The sequence below is a fragment of the Sorex fumeus genome, unplaced genomic scaffold, assembly GCF_029834395.1.
Source record: "Sorex fumeus unplaced genomic scaffold, SorFum_2.1 ptg000010l, whole genome shotgun sequence".
NCBI classification, from domain to species: Eukaryota; Metazoa; Chordata; class Mammalia; order Eulipotyphla; family Soricidae; genus Sorex; species Sorex fumeus.
Window position 1 is genome coordinate 25,901,871 of NW_026606067.1, and position 20,623 is coordinate 25,922,493.

Below are 20,623 nucleotides of genomic sequence, written 5' to 3' on the forward strand. Positions count from 1 at the left end.
GTCCCCTGAGCACTCCCAGGATAAATTCCTAAATGCAGAGCCAGGAGTAACTCCTGAGTATCCTCCGTATGGCAAAAACACAAAAGTTTTTGGGGGCATTTGAAAACAATTCATGAAGCATGTCTGAAAGGATAATTATCTCTAGTCTAATGTATTTTAGCTGGAAGTAAGATTATTTAGGAAATTAACTACTTATCAAAAATAAGATATTAGGATAACTTTATAACATCTTCAAATATATAATTGCATGTATAATATTATAAACAAGGATGGAATGTTTCTGATAGAAAGCCAAGAACCTGTAAACAATTTTTTAAAAGTATGTCCTTTAGTACTGAATAGGTATCTAGAAGCAGATTAAATATGATAGGTCTGATAGTTCTCTTATACATCTGCAGAAAAAAATTTATATAAAATTTCTGGATTAAAAACAAAATTTAAAGTCACAGGTTTGAATTTTGAGAATATGGTATGCGAGGTAACATTACGCAATGTAGCATGTGCAAAAGAGCCTAAAGAGACATCTATCTCAAATTGCAGACAGGGTAAAGGAGTGCATAGAGAAGAAGCTTTTCAAGTCAGGCAGTAGAGTTTTGGGTCCCCAAGGTATATTCCCAGAAGTGGTATTGCTGGGTCACAAGGGAGCTCACAGTCCTGACACCGTGACCTCCTCACATTCAGCTAAATTAATAAGTTTTAAGTCAGATATACACGTACAATTATGATGCCAATTGACAAGATACAAACAAGATCAATTAGAAATTGTATTGTGAAAGCCACACATTTTGGAGAAAAATTCCCAAGCCAGGCGGATGTGGATTGGAATAAAAACATAAGCAGTGTATACCACCATAGCAAAAATAGTAAGTAATATAGTATTAAACATGGATCGTTCCCAGGGCTCTAGGACAGCACAACAACTAATTATTTGGTATTGATAGTAGAGCCAGGATAAATAATTCTTCACTTGTCTGAACTCCATGGTTGTTTCTTAAACTGCAGAAAATCTGTCCTGTTAAAAAAGATAAAAGATTAGAAGAGAAAAAGTAAAACAAGAAGGAAAGAATCTATTACATAGCCTCCTTAGATTTTTATTATCACATCAAATTAAAGTACTTTAAGTAATTTAATGGTCTTTGAACAAATTAATGTATTTGAACAAATATTTTCTTCGTATGTGAACAAATGTGAATAACTTATAAGTTAACTATGTGTTTAACTGTAAATGAATTAACCATAAGTTAACTACAAGTTAATTAAATTGTGTAATCAAATGTGAATAATTAAGTATCAATTAACTTTGAAAAAGTGTGATTAAATTAACTATAAGAAAATAATAATCATAGGAATTATTATGTCTATAATAAAAAGTTGCTATTAAAGTTAGTAGTGAGAATTTTACCAGTATCTGATAATTATAATTGCTTGCAATAATTCCAGTGATCACATCCATAGTTGAATATAACTGCTTATTTAGACATACAAAGGTAGATAAACATAAATTTTATATTTCCTCTGACAAAGATACTTGATTTAAAGAATGATATGTAGAATAGAATTAATACAGCAATACTGCTATCTCCAGAAGAACCTGATAGAAAGCTTTGTCCTACTAGGGCATTTGGGAACTTGGCTTTGGAATGTTCTCTAGGATGTGTACTGGATAAGCTTGACTTACTCTGCCTAGATTTACAAATGCCTAGATTTGTGGTGAATGCTGCTTTGCCCTAACTATACAAAATTCGGGTTAATTTCCAGACAAAGAGTGTTCATGTGATCAACTCATACAAAAATCTTGGCACTTAGTCTTTATCTGTTTTCCTGGGAACAAAAAGTGCACAGTATCACATACATTTTTCTTGTAGAGAAAGGAGCGAACTGGGTGTGTCTGATTGCAGGACCCCAGAAAGCACTGAAAGTTTGTAATGGATTTTTCTTCAGATTCCTCCTGTGTCATATTTACTGGTTCTAAAATATCTATATCTATATATACATACATGCATCAGGATATAATAATTGTATATTCAGAATAATATAATTATATTCAGTTACATAAAGTTGTAATCAACAGTAACTGTCAGTACAAATGTATCTTGCGTTCCATCAGTCTTTCTAGTGTCACTGAACATATAGATGCTGTTGTGAACTTGTGAAACTCATGGGAAGCTCAAAAACTTTGCAGGGCTGAATCGCTAGTTTAGCAGGTACAGCTTGCTAGTACAGCTTGTCTGGCACACGGTCATTTCAGTTTCAATTCCTGGCATCTTTTACAACCCCTGAGCACTGCCAGGAGTGATCCCTGAGTGCAGAACCAGGAGTAAAGTCAGGTGAGCTCTTCTCCCTAAAAATGTAAACTTGAATGATAACTTGGTTTGGGAAAAAGAATTTATTAAAACTGTACAAAAATGTTTTCTTGGTTTTCAGGTAGGACTGAAATTACAATCAGATATAAACTTCCTAGAAAGAAGGGCATTTATCATTTTCAAAGACATGTTGTTTGTGTTGTTATATTATAGTGACCTTTGTGTCTATTCTGCTTTTTTTCTAAGAAAGTAGTGGCACTTAATCCATCCAATTTACTTTGATTAAATTTTCTACTCGTCTACATTTAAACCTTTTGATGATAAATTGTATATTTTGAGCAGATTTCTCTGCTGTTTTTAACTCTGAGTAAAAATGAAATTTTTTTTATTCATTAAACTTTACATTACTCAGGACTTTCTTGTAGCTTAGTGCTCTGTGCTCAGTGATCACTTCTAGCCTTGAGGACAAAACATGGTGTCAGGGATCCAAGACCATTTGCTGTTGAGAACCTTATCCCCTGCACTGGCTCCTAGTCTTTCTTTTTTATTTGAGGATCTCCTTACAATATTTGAGCTGTTAGTCATACAGGCCACTGTATCTGTGTAAGTATTCCCAATCTGTTTTAGAGCAAATGGTTGCAAAATCTTATTACAGACCTAAGAGAGTTTAAAACTCAAGTTTAGAGGTAAGTATTTTTTAAAATAAGAAACAAATATGTTCCCCATTTTCCATATAAATACATAACTTAAAAATAAGGAGATTCAAGTGCTTGTATAAAGTAAGCATTTTTAAAGTTATGCTAGAACATGGCACACCCAACCCCATCAAAAAATGAGAAGAAATGAACAAAAACTTTTTCTAAAAAGAGATTCAAAATGGGTAAAAGGTACATTAAAAAAAACTCATTACTAATTATCAGGCAGATGCAAATCAAAACAACAATGAGGTATCATCTCACACCACAGAGACTGGCACACATCCAAAAGAACAAAAGCAACCAGTACTGGTGCAGATGTGGGGAGAAAGGAACACTCCTTCATGGTTGGTGGGAAGGCCAACTGGTCCAGCCTTTTGGGAAAACAATATGGACATTCCTCAAAAAACTAGAAATTGAGCTTCCATATGACCCAGTAATAACACTTCTAGGAATATACCTTGGGGACATGAAAACACACAGTGGAAACACCATCTGCACCCCTATGTTCATTGCAACACTATTTACAGCAGCCAGAGTCTGGAAACAACCTGAGTGCCTGAGAACAGATGAGTGGATAAAGAAATTATGGTACACCGACACAATAGAATATTATTCAGTTGTGAGGGAAAATGAAGTCATGAAATTTGCCTATAAATGGAAAACATGGTCTAGGAGGACTGATCAATGGTTGAAATCAAACACAAGTGAGTGTGGGGCAGAGGGAAGGTAAGATAGAGAAAGAACAAGAATGACAATAAAAACTGGAAATGATCATGCTGGGCAAAAACTGAGTTAAAGTAGGTAAAGGGATATATCAGATAACATTTCAGTATCTGTAACATTAACCACAATGCCCAAAAGGAGAGAGAAAGGGAAGGGAAGGGGAGGGAAGGGAAGGGAAGGGAAAGGAAGGGGAAAGGAGGGGACGGGAGGAGAGGGGAGGGGAGGGGAGGGAAAGAAGTGCCAACTTAGAGGACAGGCAGGGCGTGAGAGGGATGATTGTGAGAGATAAGAGAGAAACTGGTGACATTGGTGATGGGAAATATAAACTGGTGGAAGGACAGGTGTTGGAAAACTGTACGACCAAAACCTAATTATGAACAGCTTTCTAAAGATCTATCTTACAGTGATTCAATAATCACTTGATCACTTGACATCCCGTTATTCATTGATTTGCTCGAGTGGGTGCCAGTAACATCTCCGTTTGTCCCTGCCACGTGCTAGTGTAGCCCAATGGCATCTGCTCATTCTACGAATATGAACAGCCTCAAACTGATTGTTCAGGGTCTTGACGAAGAAGTCTGACCATCTCATAGGTGGGCAGCCATGCCATCTTTTGATGTCTTGTGGAATCCAGTTGGTAATGGCTCTAGTCCAGCAGTCGTCTCCAAATATCATTACATGTCCAGCCCATCTGATTCAATAATAAAATCTTTTTTAAAAAAAGAATCTGACATGAGGTATTTAAGAAAATAGGTTAATTATTTTCATTTTTTGGTAAAGGTAAAAGGTAAAGGCCCTCCCGTTGATCGTCGATTTGCTCGAGCGGGCCCAGTAACGTCTCCATTGGAGACTTTGTTGTTACTGTGTCTGGCATATCGAATACTCTCGGTAGCTTGCCGGGCTCTCCGAGTAGCATTTTTGGGAAAAATTATTATTTCAAGATATTTCTTCCAGCTAGTTCTAAATTATATGTGAATAATTAATATTATGCCTTCTCATCTCAGTCAGACCAATGGTGTAGTATACTTGGTCTTCTGTGCTTGCACCATCAGGTTCTCTGTGGATGCTTCTGATGCCAGCGTATGTGCGTTGAAAATACAGACAGTCATTTTAGTCCTTCTTCATTTTGGCAGCCTAGTTCGGCCCTGAGATTTTATCAGCCTCTCCTTGCTCATCCTTCTTAGTGCTTCCATATTGGGGACTCTTTCAGGGTCAGGGGAATGAGGCCCATCGTTTTTACTGTTTTTGGCATATCGAATATGCCATGGGTAGCTTGCCAGGCTCTGCCTTGTGGGCGGGATATTCTTGGTAGCTTGCCGGGCTCTCTAAGAGGGTTGGAGGCTTTTAGGGAGGCCTCTAATTGCCCTTATAGGTGTTCCCATGGTTCACACCATATTTGCACACCATCAAATATGGTATGGTAATCTTGGAAGATGGGTATTAAGTGTCTTATGATGTGTCCGGAAAATGACCTGGAGAGTGGTAGTGGCTGGGTAGTGGAGATAGCAGAGGTAGTGGAGGTTGGCTGATGTGGAGGTTGGCAGATGAGGTATTTATCTGGCACCAGCAGGGTGGGGCTTCTGGGTGTGATCCCTGGGTCGCAAGAGATTGATGGAAGCATCAGAGGATCTCTATTTCGAGGTTCCATTGAGCGTGGAGTCCAAGTTCACAAAGTTCCACTTACCTGGTTCTGTGGGGCTTCTCTCATGTGTGAGGCTCGGCCTGAACATCCAGAAAGTGGCCTGGAGCGTGGGGGCAGTTGTGTAGTGGAGGTAGTGGAGGAGACGAGAAGGCATCAACCACATAACACCACTTTTGACACTGGAGAACTGTTCCTCGGAACATGCAACAAAAGAGGTGTTGGTGGTGTCGGTGTCCTTGTCAACAAGAACTTGGCCATGAGTATTGATTCATTCGAATGCCCAACATCCCGAATCAGATGCTTATGCTTGAATAGATGTGACTCACTGCCGGCAGTTTCTATCTTTGTTGTCTACGCACCAACATCCAACTACGATGAAGAAGAAATTGAGAAATTCTACATGGAGCTGGAGAAGTTCTATAAAGAAGACCACACCTTCTACAAGATCATTGTCGGTGATTTTAATGCCAAGATAGGACCGACAAGATCTCCCAAAGAACTCCACATTAGGACCCATGGCCTAGAATGGAATTAACAGGGTGAGAGACTGTCTGAGTTCATCATGTTGACCAAAAACATCAATGGTAACTCACAGTTCCGGAAGGCCGAATCAAAACATTGGACATGGGAGTCTCCCAGTGGACAGTTCCACAACAAAATTGATCACATCATATTCAATCAACAGTTTTGCCTGACCGATGTTGCTGTTGTCCCAAAATTCCAAGTGGAATCAGACCACCATCTCCTTCATGCAAAATTCTACTTCATGGAGCAGGGAGAAAAGGCTGCAAAGTTTAGGAGGAGAACTCCCAGAACGACTGGGAGCTCTTTGGCACAATTGCAGCAACATGGGAAGATGCCATTGTTGAAGACATTGACGAGGAATATGGTCAACTGGTTCAGCACCTCCATGATTGTGTGAGGAATGCTGAGAGAGAAAGCCACGAAAAGACACGTGCCTTTAGAAACTCGAGCTCATTTGCCAATGTGGCTTGGAGCGAGCCTTAGGGAATCACATACTAACATCCGAGCTCGCAAAGCAATGCAGAGAAGTGATAAAATCACTTGATATATATATATATATATATTGTCTATATCCACTCTATATATTAGAACTAATTACTAAAAGTTATACAAAACTAAATTGTTCTTGGGATTATAGGAAATGGAAATACATATTTTATCCTAATGATTGAGGTAATAAATATTTTATTTTAATAATTTATTTATTAATAGTTTGTAGTAGAGTTTTACCAGGTACCTGTCTATGGTGTACTCCAATTTGATTTACTAAAAAGCTCTACATAGTTACAAAGGAGCATCACAAAGGGCGGAAATATAGAAGGGGAAAGAAGAGATCACTACCTCCAGACTGCCACAGGTACAATAGAACAATAGTGCAGAACGCCACCATGAGGAGTGGAGGAAATAGGAGCCCTGAAGCCTCAGTAAAGAGTACCTGCATACAAAATCTCTCCAATAAAGAATTCAGAGATGAAATGGTGTGGATACTCAATGAGCTAAACAAACAAACAAAAACTCAAATACAGTAGAATGGACATACAATAAAATACAGGAGGATAGGAGAGAAACAGTAAAATGGGAAGCCAATAAAATACAGGAGGAAATAAGAGCAGAAATAAAAAAATACAGACAGAAGTATCATTAATAAAAGATTTGATAGATAAAATGAAAAACTCAGTGGGTGCCCTCAATAGTAGAGTGACAACAGCCAAAGACATAATCAGTGAGCTTGAAGATGAGCTACAGAAAACATCCAGGCAACAATAGAAGATGAAACCTCATAATGAACAGTTTTTGTAAGGGTCCATTTCACAGTAATTCAATAAAGAAATAGCTCAAAAGAGTTAAGTAATGGGCAAGAGAACTATGGGATGAATGCAAGAGGGACAATGTCAAAGTCATTCAAGTCCCAAAGGCACAGGGAGGCAACCGCAGTGAGAGAGTAGCAGCTAAAGACATCATTGCTGAAAAATTTCTAGAGCAGGAGAACACAGGCATACAGATCCAAAAAGCCTGAAGGGTATCAGTTAAAAGAGACCCCAATAAGAAGACTGCAAGATATATCCTAATCAGAACGAAGAATGGCATAGATAGAGATACAATACTGAAAGCAGCAAGAGCAGAGATGGAAATTTCTTCTTTGGAAATACAAAAAAAGTAGTAAATACAAAGAAAATACAAATACAAGGGAGCATCCCATAGATTTACAGCAGACATATCCTATGAAACTCTCCAGGCCCAATGCCAAAGGTGAGATTTAATTTTAAAAACTTGATGAAATGAAGGCCTCACCAAGAATGCTTTATCTGGCTAGACTCTCGTTCAGATTTGAAGGAATGATAAACAACTTCAAGGATGAACAGCTCAGGAACTTTATGGACTCAAAACCAAATTTATTTTATTTTATTTTAAAAATTCTATTTATTTATATTAAAAACTGTTTGTGATGATTTTTACATTCAATATTCCACACCAGTCCCACCACCTTTGCACCCTCCTTCCCACTACCATTATTTCCAATTTTCCCAACCACTCCTCAAGCCTTACAGGCACATTTTTTTTTTTTTTGCTTTATGGGTCACACCCGGCGATGCTCAGGGGTTACTCCTGGCTCATGCACTCAGGAATTGTTCCTGGCAGTGCTTGGGGGACCATATGGGATGCTGGGAATCGAACCTCTGTTGGCCATGTTGGCTGCGTGCAAGGCAAACGCCTTACCCGCTGTTCTATCGCTCCAGCCCCATGACAGGCACATTTTAAAGTTTAGTTATTGTATTTGAATCTCATGCTTACAGTATTTGTGGCAGTGGTTTAAGGATATACATATACGGCACTTCTATATCACCAATATGCCTCAGATTCCTGCTAACTACCTCTGTTACCTCTGACCTGCCCCTTTTTACTCTCCAACTCAATTTCACTTCTTTTCTGCCCTCATTTATATAATCTAGGTATTTCCATTTTATACCTTTTTTAAAAGTTTTTTTCAGGATTCTTTTCTTGAATCACTGTGAGACCCTTACAAAACTGTTCCTGATTAGTTTTCATTCATACAGTGCTCCATCACTCATCCCTCCAGCAGCATACATTTCCCAGGACCAGTGTCCCCGGTTTTCCCTCCCATCAATGTCCCCAGCCTCCACCCCCCAGCCTGCCTCTGGGGCGGTGCTCTTCTTCTCTCATTTTTGCTTCGTTTTGGACATTGTGGTTTGCAATACAGATACTGAAAGGTTATCAGGAATATCCCTTTGCCTACTTTTAGCACTAAGTTCTTGCCCAACGTGACCATTTCCAACTATTATTGTCAGACTGTTCCCTTCTATGTCTTACCAACCCTCTGCCCCACACTCACTTTTGGTAAATTCAAACCACTGACCACCTCTTCCTAACTTCTGTTTTCTCTAGCCATGGATATTAATCTTCATATATATATGAATATATATCAAAATGAATGCAGTCATCTATATCAGTCCCTCTCCTTCTGACTCATTTCACTCAGCATGATATTCTCTATGTACACACATGTATAAGCAAATTTCAGGACCTCATTTTTCTTAACAGTTGAGTAGTATTTCATTGTGTAGATGTACCATAGTTTCTTTGATCATTCATCTGTTCTCAGGCACTCAGGTTATTTGCAGATTTTGCCTATTGTGAATAGTGCTGCAAAAAACAGGGGTGTAGATGCTGTGTGTTTTAGGCCCTTAGGGTATATTCTCAGAAGGGGTATTGCTGGGTCAAATGGGACCTCAATTTCTAGACTGGACCGGTCGGCAATCTCATCAATAATAAAGGAGAGTCTTCTGTTTCCCCACATCTGCACCAGCACTGGTTGCTTGCTCTTGTTCTTTTATATGCTTTTATATGTCTGCCAGTCTCTGTGGTGTGAGATGAGATATCATTGTGGTTTCAATCTGCATCTTCCTGATTAGTGATGAAGAACATTTTTTCAGGTGCCTTTTCACCATTCGGATTTCTTCTTCGAGAAAGTTTCTGTTCTTTTTGTCGCTCCATTTTATGATGGGATTGGATGTCTTTTTCTTGTAGAGTTCAACCAGTGCCTTGTATATCTTTGATATTAACCCTTATCAGAAGGGTATTGGGTGAATATTCTTTCCCTTTCTGTAGGCTGTCTTTGCATCCTGGTCGCTGTTTCTTTGGAGGTGCAGAAGCTTCTTAGTTTGACGTAGTTCCATTTGTTTAACTTTGCTTCCACTTGCTTGGTCAGTGGCACTTCTCTTTGGAGATATCTTTAGTTCAATATTATGGAGGGTTTTGTCGACCTTTTCTTCAATGTACCTTGTGGATGCTGCCCTGATGTTGAGGTCTTAAATCCACTTTGATCTGACTTTTGTGCATGGTGTTAGATAGAGTTGTCGGCCTATTTTCCCCCCATGTAGCTGTCCAGTTTTGCCAGCACCATTTTTTTCTTTTGTTTTTTTCATTGAATTGCTGTGAGATAGTTACAAGCTTTCATGTTTGAGATACAATCATATAATGATCAAATGATCAAATACCCATGCCTCCACCGGTGCACATTCCCCACCACCAATCTCCTCAGTATATCCCCCTTTCCCACCCTCCCCCTGCCTCCGTGGTAAACAATTTGCCCCATACTCTCTCTCTACTTTTGGGCATTATGGTTTGTAATACAGATACTGAGAGGGTATCACGTTTGGTAACTCTCAGCACACATCTCCCATCCCGACTGATCCCTCCTCCAACCACTATTTTCTTATCGATCCCTTTTCTATTCCAGCTGTCTTCTCCCTCCGCCCCCTCTGCCCTGTTCTCCACCCTGCTCACGAGGCAGGCTTCCAACTATGGAGCAATATTCCTGGCCCTTGTGTCTACTGTCTTTGGGCAGCACCATTTGTTAAAGAGGCTTTCCTTGCTCTGCTTCACATTTCTTGCTCCCTTATCAAAGATTAGATGATCATATATTTGAGGGTGTGTGTAAGGATATTCAACCCTATTCTACTGGTCTGTGGATCTGCTTTTGTTCCAATATCATTCTGTTTTAATTACTACCACTTTGTAGTACAGTTTGAGGTTGGGGGAGCTGATGCCTCCCATATTTTCCCCCAAGAATTGCTTTAGCTATTTGTGGGCACTTGTTCCACATGAATTTCAGGAGTGTTTGATCAATTTCTTTGAAGTATGTCATGGGTACCTTTATAGGGATTGCATTAAATCTGTATAATGCTTTGGGGAGTATTGCCATTTTGACAATGTTAATTCTCCCACTATACGAGCAGGGGGTATGTTTCCATTTCCTCATGTCCTCTTTTATTTCCTGAAGCAATGTTTTTTTGTTTCCTTTGTATAGATCCTTTATCTCCTTACTTAAGCTTATTCTGAGGTACTTGATTTTCTGAGTCATGTTTGTGAATGGGATTGCTTTTTTCATATAACTTTCTTCTCTCATTATTTGCATATAGGAAAGCCATGGACCTTTGTGTATTAATTTTATAGCCTGCGACTTTACTGTACAAATCTGTTGTTTCTGGGAGCTAGGAATTTTCTTTTTTTTGTGGTGTCTCTGTCTGCTTTTGGCATCAGGGTGTTACTGACCTCATAGAAAATGTTTGGGTGCTTGTGTTTCTTCAGTTTCATGGAAAAGTTTGAAAAGAATTGACAGTAGGTCCTCTTTAAATGTTTGGAAGAGGGGCTGGAGCAATAGCACTGTGGGTAGGGTGTTTGCCTTGCACGCAGCCGACCCGGGTTCTATTCCCAGCATCCCATATGGTCCCCTGAGCACCTCCAGGAGAATTCCTGAGTGCAGAGTCAGGAGTAACCCCTGTGAATTTCCAGGTGTGACACAAAAAGCAGAAAAAAATGTTTGGAAGAATTCACTAGTGAGTCCATGTGGGTCTGGGCTTTTGTTTTGGGGAAGATTTTTGATTGGTATTTCAATCACGCACAAAAGCCAGATCAAAATGTATTAAAGAACTCAAAATCCATAAGGTACATGGAGGAAAATGTGGACAAATGGGCAGGAGGATTGTTCCACATGTGAAAGCCTGCATCAAGTGCTGGGTAACTACTCAAGTGCTCAAGGCAATTGGGATAGAGAAGGGATCGATATGGCAAACATAGTTGGAAATGTAACTGTGGATGAGAACTGCATGCTGAGCCTCTTCTTGTTCATCCCCAACACTGTGCCCACTCTTCTTCCTCCCCCAGGTCAGTCAGTACTTGAACCTGGGACTTGGCTTCCTCCATATATGCACCCCAGGCATCCTCTAGGACTCTGGGATGCTTACCATCCCTGAGCCTCTTTCTGTTTGTCCCCAATGCTGTGCCCAGTCTTCTTCCTCCCCCAGGTTGTACCCCCCCACACACAACCAGGTACCTGTAGGGGGGCGTGGCCTCTTCAGAAGTGGGTATGGCTTCCGTAGAAGTGGGCATGGCCTAATTTTAGGCTGGCAGTCACTCACGTGGCCGCAGGTAATTTACTCATACCCAGCAATCTTGTGTAACATCTCAGTCTCCATACTTCCACACCAACATGAAGAAACAATGAAAGTCCCCACCACGAGGGGAGGATGATGAAAAGAGTGCAGAAGCCTCAGTAGGTGCTACTCACCTAAAGGACCTGAGAAAGAATTCAGATATGAAGTAATGAAGATGTTCGATGAACTCAATGAAAGAGTGAGACAGATATCCAGTAAATTAAAGGAGGACATGAAAGAAACAAACAAGAAAATATGGGAAGAAATGAGAGCAGAAATTGGAAAGCTACGCACAGAAATGTCACAATTAAAAGATTCGGTAGATGAAATAAAAAAAAACTCAGTCTGAAGCAGCATTTTGTAGTTTTCTTTATACAGGTCCTTTACTTCCTTAGTTAAGCTAATTCCTAGGTAGTTGATTTTCTGGTGTAAAATTGTGAACAAGATTGTTTTCTTCATGTCATTTTCTTCTCTCTCTCTATTTGCATATAGGAAAGCCATGGACTTTCAGGTATTAATTTTATATATTATAATACCCATGACATTCTTCAAAGAAATGGAGAAAACATTCCTGAAATTTATGTAGAACGATAAGCCCCCACAAATAGCTAAAGCAATTCTTGGGAAAAAGAAAATGGGAGGAATCAACCTCCCTAACTTCAAACTCTACTACAAAGAAGTAATAATTAAAACAGCATGGTACTGGAACAAAGACAGAGCTGCAGACTAATGGAACAGGGTTGAATATACTGACCTTCCCCAACATATGATCACCTAATCTTTGTTAAGGAAGCAAGAAATGTGAAGTGGAGCAAGGAAAGCCAATTTAACAAATTGGGCTGGCAAAACTGGAGTTCTACATGCAAAAAATGGGCTCAGTTCTCTGCCTAACACCATGTACAAAAGTAAGATCAAAATGGATTAAAGACCTCAACATCAGACCGGAATCCATAAGGTACACTGAAGACAAAGTTGGCAAAACCCTCCATGACATTGAAGCTAATGGTATCTTCAAAGATGTCACGCCACTGGCCAAGCAAGTGAAAACAGAGATAGACAAATGGGACTATCTTAAACTAAGAAGCTTCTGCATCTCAAAAGAAACAGTGACCAAAATATAAAGACAGTCTACAGAATGGGAAAGGATATTCACCGAATACACATCCAACAAGGTGTTGATATCAAGGATATACAAAATACTGGTTGAACTCCACAAGAAGAAAACATCCAACCCCATCAAAAAATGGGGTGACGAAATGAACAGAAACTTTCTCAAGAAGAAATCTGAATGCCTAAAAGGCACATGAGAAAATGCTCTACATCATTAATCATCAGGGAGATGCAGATCTAAACAACAATGAAATTTCATCTCACACCACAGAGATTGTCCCACACCCAAAAGAACAAAAGCAACAGGTGTTGGCGCGGATGTGGCGAGAAAGGGACCCTTCTTCACTGCTGTTGGGAATGCCGACTGGTTCAGCCCTTTTGGAAAACAGTATGGATGATTCTCAAAAAATTAGAAATTGAGGTCCCATTTGACCCAGCAATACCACTCCTGGGAATATATCCCGGATAGCCTGGAGAGGCAAACAAGTACAGTATAAATGACATCTGCACTTGTATGTCTATTTCAGTACTATTTACAATAGCCAGAATCTGGAAAAAACCTGAGTGCCTGAGAACAGATGACTCGTTAAAGAAACTTTGTTACATCTACACAATGGAATACCATGTAGCTGTTAGAAAAGATGAAGTTATGAAATTTACATACAAGTGGTATTACATGGAAAGTGTCATACTAAGTGAAATGAGTCAGAAAGAGACAGACATAGAAAGATTGCACTCTTCTGGGAAATATAAAGTAACAAAATAGGAGACTAACACCCAAGAATAGAAGAGATAAGTACCAGGAGATTCACTCCAAGGCTTGGAGGCCAGCCGCACCTGCTAGGGGAAAAGTCAGTTCAGATAGAGAAGGGAGCTCCAAGTATAGGGTGTTGGGAGAATCCTCCCAGGATGGGAGATACATGCTGAAAGTAGACCATAGCCTGAACATGATTGCCACTCAATGCCTCTTCTGCAAACCACAGCACCCAAAAGGAGAGAGAGAACAAAAGGGAATGCACTGCCACAGAGGCGCTGTGGGATATTGGGGATGGGGGTGGGAGGGATCCTTAGATCCTTGGTGGTGGATAATGGACACTGGTTGGAAGGATGGGTAGTCGATCACTGTATAACTGAAACCCATGCACAAAAATTTGTAAGTCTACAACTGTACCTCACGTTGTTTCACTAATAAAAATTTTTAAAAAGTAGGTAAAAAAGTAGGTAAAAGGAATAAACATGATCACCTCTCGGCATTTGTATTACAAAGAATAATGCACAAGAGAAAAGGGGAGAGAGGGAGAGAGGGAGAGAGAGAGAGAGAGAGAGAGAGAGAGAGAGAGAGAGAGAGAGAGAGAGAGAGAGAGAGAGAGAACAGTTCATGCCATAGAAACAGGCTGGGGGGCATGGTGGGAGGCAAAGTTGGCAAATTGGTGGTGGGAAATGTACATTTGTGCTGAGATGGGTGTTGAAACATTGTATGAATGAAATCCTGTCATGAACAACTTTGTAACTGTGTGTCTTATGGTGATTCAGTTAAAAAAGATTGAGACAGTGGGCATCCATTCTTTCCTTGTGCCTAATCTCAGCGGGGATGCTTTCTCTTTTTTACCATTAAGAAAATATTGGCTACTGGATTTTATTGATAGCTATGACTATCTTGATGAAGGTTCCTTCCACGACTATTTTGAAGAATTTTTGAAAAATCATGCCCTGGTTTTGAATTTTTTTTTTTAAATGTGCTGTTGGAATCAGTTTGCTAAGATTTGGGGGAGGATTGTTCTTCAAGGTATTGGTCTAGAATTAACTTTTAAAAAGTCATTATGTCATCTTTGGATATAAGTGCAATAGCTTTATAGAAGTCATTATGAAGGATTTCTGTCTATTCAATATCTTAGAATAATTGAAGGATCAATGATAGAAGTTTTCTATAAAGGTTTGATAAAACTCACCTGTAAACTCTATTGGGCCAGAAAATTTATTCTTGGAGAGATTCTTAATTACTGTTGCAATTTTCTTGCATCTGGTTTTCCTTTTCAAAGTTTATCATTTGGTTTTGAAGTACATGTTTTTAGGAATCTGTTCATTTCTTCTAGGTTCTCCAGATTAATAGTAAACTCTAGTAATGTCTAAGGTTTGGGGGGATGGGTTGCTTTGCTTTGCCCCTTTGTTTCTGATTCAATTTATTTAAGCACTTTCTATTTTTTCCCTTGTGAGTCTTGCCAATGGTTTGTCTATATTGTTTATTCTTTCAAAGAATCAACTCCTGGTTCCATTGAATTTATGTATTTATTTCTTCATTTCTATATTGCTGAATTATGCTGTTTTCAATATTTATTTTCCTCTACTAGTCTTTGGATTCATTTTTGGTAGCTTCTCCAGACATTTAGGATGTGCATTCAGATTGTTGATTTTATTATTTTCTTTTTTCCTTATGTAGGCTTGCTTTGCTATAAGTTTTCCCCTAAGTACTGCTTTGGTAACATAGAAAGTTACCATATATTTTGGTAATTTGTTTCTTTACTATTAGTCTCAAGGAATATTTTTATTTCTTTCTTAATTTCCTTTTGATCCAGCTGTTTTTTATATGAATGCTATTTAATCTCTAGGTGTTAGGCTTTCTCCACATGGTTAATTTCTATTTCCATTGCATTGCAGTTTTCACTGGATATTTGATTTGATTCTTATGTTTGTGAATTTATGTAATTTATGTAAGTTAAACTTATGTCCTAAAAGGTGATCTATCCTGGAGAAAGTTACATATGTACTAGAGAAGAATGTGTATTAGTCTTTTTGAGGATGGGATACTCTATTAGTCTATTAGTCTCAACTTTCTAGTTCCTCATTTAGAGCTCTTGTGTTTTCAGTGATATTCTCTTTAGTGGTCTATCCTGTGGTGATAATAGCGTGTGAAGTCTCCAAATACTATTATGTTATCTCTAGGTTTGTGAACAAAAACATTGCAAACTTTGCTGACCCAATCATTTGATGTGTATATATTGATTAAAGTCAGCACTTCTTGGTCTACTGTTGCCTTGATCATTACTTAATGTCCATTCCTGGCTTAATTACTTTCTTGAAATTGAATGCAATTTGTCCTGATATAAGTATGCTGTCTGAGCTTTTATCCCATAATTTTTTTGTTGCCTCTTTTTTATGGAATCACCATGATATAGAGAAAAAATATGGAATGCTTCCCATGCTAATCTTTGTACATTTCCAATTTTAGTATATGTGCTGCTGACCTGGCTTGTATAATTGTCTTTTATCCTTTTTATCTGTGCCTGTGTCTATCCTGTGATTTTAGACCTATTCTCTGTAAGCAGCAAATAAATGGATTTTGTTTCCTGATCCATCCTGTCACTTTACCTTTTGATGGGAGTATTCAGCCCACAGTCGCTTAGATACACTATTGACTTAAATGACCATGTTGCCATTTTACTGTTGCTTCTACAATTGGCTATTTGGTTTATATAAATGGCCTTTCAGTTGTCCTTCAGTTTGATTATCACAAATTTTGTCAGTTCTTGTTTATCTAAGTCTGTCTTCTCCCTGTCTGACCCCCACTGCCCACCATCTAAATGAGAGATTTGCAGGGCACTGGACTCTAGGTTGAAAGTTTATTTCATTCCGCAAAAAATGAATCCTCAAAAAGACTAATATACATTTTTCTACTCTTTTTTTTCTCCTGTACACTACATACCAAAAAGTTCTTTCTCTTTTGTTACTTTCAGAAATTCATCTCCCTTTTTGATTTTGCCATTTTATTTAATTAATTAATTTTATTTTAAAATAATGGTTTTGCCATTTTAATTACTATGTGTCTTGGTGTTGTTCTGTTTGACTTTATTCTGTTTGGTACTCTTTTGACCTATGGAATTTGTGTGGCTGCATCCTTCCAGAGAGTGGAGATACACTCAACTACTCTCTCTCCTGCCACTCTTCTCCTTTCCCCTTCCCTCACCTTCTGGTATGCAATAATTTGGAGATTATTCTTGATGTCTTTGTTTGTTAGGTACCTTACATTTTCTTCTACTCTTTTGTTTCTTTTTTCAACTTCTCTATAAATGCTGGCTTGTATTTTGTTTTCAAGTTAGTCTATACAGATCTTACCCTATCTCTACCCTTTTTCCTTTGTGAGTCTAGAAAAGGTTTGCTAATGTTACTTAGTGTCTTAGAAGAACAGATTCTGGTTTCATTTATTCTTCAAATCATTCATATTTCAGTTTTAAACAGCTCTATTCCAGCATCAGCCCCACCACTAGCATCCTCTTCCTACCACCAGGTTTTCCAGGCTCCTCCACATCCCCCCTGCCCCCCCGCCTCCCCACATCCTGTTTGCCATATTCACAGGTACATTTTAAATTCTGGTTGTTGAAGTTTGGGTCTCTTAGTTTTAGTCAGTGGTTTGGATATTAGTTATACCACTCCTTTACAGCACAGTGTGCCTGATCCCCTTGATGCCTGCTCCCTACAGGTTCTCATCTCTCTCTTTTTTCCCTCTCAATTTTTTCCCTTTTCGTGCTTGTCTCTATACTCTGGAATCAAAGATCATCTAGACCACTCTAGAATATTACATTGCCTTCACCCACTTCTACATACCACATATTAGAGAGCAATTGCCTGAAATGTTGAATGTTATACTATGAATGTGATATTTTGAAGAGTTTGTAGGCTGATTGGCTGGCTCACTATATAAGGTGTTTGAAAGAATGGACCATATTTATACTTATTTACTATTTCATAGTATTGTGTAAGGCATGTAAAAAGTATTCACAAATTTTTATCTTTCATTCAATAATTTAATTTTAAAGATTGTCTTCTTCTGAAAATCCAGTGCAATTAGTCATTTGTAAGACAGAAGGGCTCTAGCACAGTGATAGGGTGTTTGCCTTGTGTGCAGCCAGCCCGGCCGTGCCAGGTTCGATTCCTCCACCCCTCTCGGAGAACCCAACAAGCTACTGAGAGTATCTCGCCCACATGGCAAAGCCTGGCAAGCTACCCGTGATATACTCAATATGCCAAACACAGTAACAACAAGTCTCAAAATGAAGACTGGGCCCGCTCGAGCAAATTGATGAACAACGAAAGGACAGAGCTACAGTGCAGTGCTACACTTATTTAAAATTTTTAATTTTCAAAAATATTCTCATAATATCAATAATCATGACAGTGAATAATATTTAAGTAATTTGTTAAATATGGTCAAATGTCATTTAAAATGATTACTAAACAATAGTAATACTTTGAGATTGGTAGGGGAAAGTGGTAGTAACTGGAAAAAATATCCCAAGATGAAAATGTCTGGATTCTTGAATTCTACTATAGCTTTCTTCTTTTCATTTTCCCTTCATACTTTTTCTTGTTTTTGAGCCACAACAGGCTGCGCTCAGGACTTACTCCTGATTCCATGCTCAGAGATCACTTTCCGGCAGGGCGGGTAAGGCTTGGGGGTCAATATGAGGTGCCAGGATTGAAACTATTATGGGAACATGCAAGAAAAGTATTCTATCTACTGCAGTGTCAGTCCACCATTGACATTCTATTCCTGTCCCTTCATTTTCCTTCCTTGCCCTTCCTTTCTGTTTAATTTCTTTCCCATTTTCTTTCTTTATATTTATTACTCTTAATTAATTGACTGGTTAACTTTACTTTGTGCCCTTTGAATAACTTTTAAAATATTTATATTTCAGAATGTAACCAAAGTAGAGAGAGAGTTAAGTAGAAATCATCTGCCTCACAGGCATTGGGAGGGGTGGGAGGGGGGTATATTGGGGTTCTTGGTGGTGAAAAATAAGTACTGGGGAAAGGAGAGGTGTTTGATCATTGTATGACCGAGACTTAAACCTGAAAGCTTTGCAACTTTTCCCACAATGATTCAATAAATATTAAAAAATTTATATTTCATAACTTTTGTTTTACAAAATGAAGGTAAAGGTAAAGGTAAAGGCCCTCCCGTTGATCGTCGATTTGCTCGAGCGGGCCCAGTAACGTCTCCATTGGAGACTTTGTTGTTACTGTGTTTGGCATATCAAATACTCTCGGTAGCTTGCCAGGCTCTCCGAGAGGGGCGGAGGAATTGAACTTGGGTCGGCCATGTTGGCCGCTTGTAAGGCGAACGCCCTACCACTGTGCTATCGATAATTGATTATTTTTTCCAAGTCTGTTTCAGTGACGTGGTAACTAGAGTAAGAATATAATTAGGAACAATAGTAATAATTATGTTAGCAGCCCTGAATGCAGTTCCTGGTGTAATAGTAAAAATGGAATCTATTTTAAAGATTTCACTATTTATATATCCAAAGCAACATTATAGAATATTATGCTTGCCCCAACAGAATGCTTTGTATTTTTAACTCAAAACTTACTTATGCTTACTAGCACAAAAAATCACAGATATCACCATCACCACAAATTTGAAATCACTGTGATCTCTGAGTAAATTTTCAAATACGCCTTGGACAAAACCACTCCATACCATTGTGTGGTCTGTGCACTACGCAACCTTTTGTGACGATTCTTAGCTTGGGCTCTTTTCTCTGAATATAATTAATCACAAGCTCTTTTCTGTGAATATTATTAATTAATACAGATAAAATACACCAATTGTTAATAACAAAACTTTATACTGTGACTATATAAAAAGCAAGCACAATAGCAATTAGTTCACTGTTTCCAGATATCTTGCTCTAAGTCTTGTTGGTAATTTCATTGCTTTCTACAAAAAATTGCAACCTTGATTAACATTTTCTTGGGAATTTTCTTTCCATCTTAGAATACTCTAAAACCATATCTGTGCAAGCACTTTATCATGTAGATATCAGTATCAGAAGTGACAAACCTGCTTACTTTCCAAGCATGTGTTCTTCCTTGAACATGTCTGCTGTCTGTGTTCTCTCTTGAATATATTTCCCCTTTCTTTCCTCTCATCTCTTTCTAAGTTTCAATGAAAAAATCTTCCTTGCTTCACTTATAAAAGTGATAGAAATGTATTTCGTGTCTTTAAAGAAATAACTGAAAAGTTTGCTGTGAGTTAAAAAGAGAGAACACAATGAAACCACCATGGGGAAACTGAAGAGATGCATACATTTGTAACTTAGTTGGACAACTCTGTAACTGCTCAAAGAGGTCAAAAAACTGTAAGTCAAGATGAATACTATTGCTTTTAGAAAATAGTCACTTTTATCTTTAATATTGTTCTTATAACTGAATTGCTGAAATAATGTAAAACTTTCAGAATATTTCACCAATAACTTAAGAAAGTTTATCAAAGGATATAATATTGTAACTACTTAAACTAACTATTGTCTCCTATTTTCAGTTACTATGAAAAATAGAACAATGAAAAGCAGTTATTTTCAATCCAACTGTTAAATAAAAACAATGTACATTGTGTGTGTTGGGTAATTGTACTTTAAAAAATATCTTGTATTTTAGCATTTTGACAGATTCAAAAAGGATTTATGGGTGAAGGGTTTTGGGTGGGAAAATTATAGAATTTGACTTTAACAAAATGTTCATGATGATTTAGGGAATACTAAATTCATACAATTTTAATGTATGGTTATTAAATTAGAAAATATGTTTTATTAATTAAAAGATTGGCAAATACATTAATATGTAATGGATGTTATAAATAAAGAGAAACTTAGAAGAACTGGCGTGATATAT

At 38.2% G+C, this 20,623-nt stretch overlaps 1 protein-coding gene across 2 annotated transcripts in view; it reads right to left on the reverse strand.

The window, feature by feature from the left end:
* Positions 1-407: 407 nt before the first annotated feature.
* The window catches only part of SPTSSB (serine palmitoyltransferase small subunit B), a 35,250-nt gene continuing 15,034 nt past the window's right edge, over positions 408-20,623 (reverse strand). For both annotated transcript variants that reach the window (XM_056110727.1, XM_056110728.1), the window contains exon 2: positions 408-1,012. In XM_056110727.1, coding sequence (XP_055966702.1) covers positions 752-982 — 231 coding nt within the window. In that variant the 5' untranslated portion in view covers positions 983-1,012 and the 3' untranslated portion in view covers positions 408-751. The remainder of the gene's footprint in view (positions 1,013-20,623) is intronic.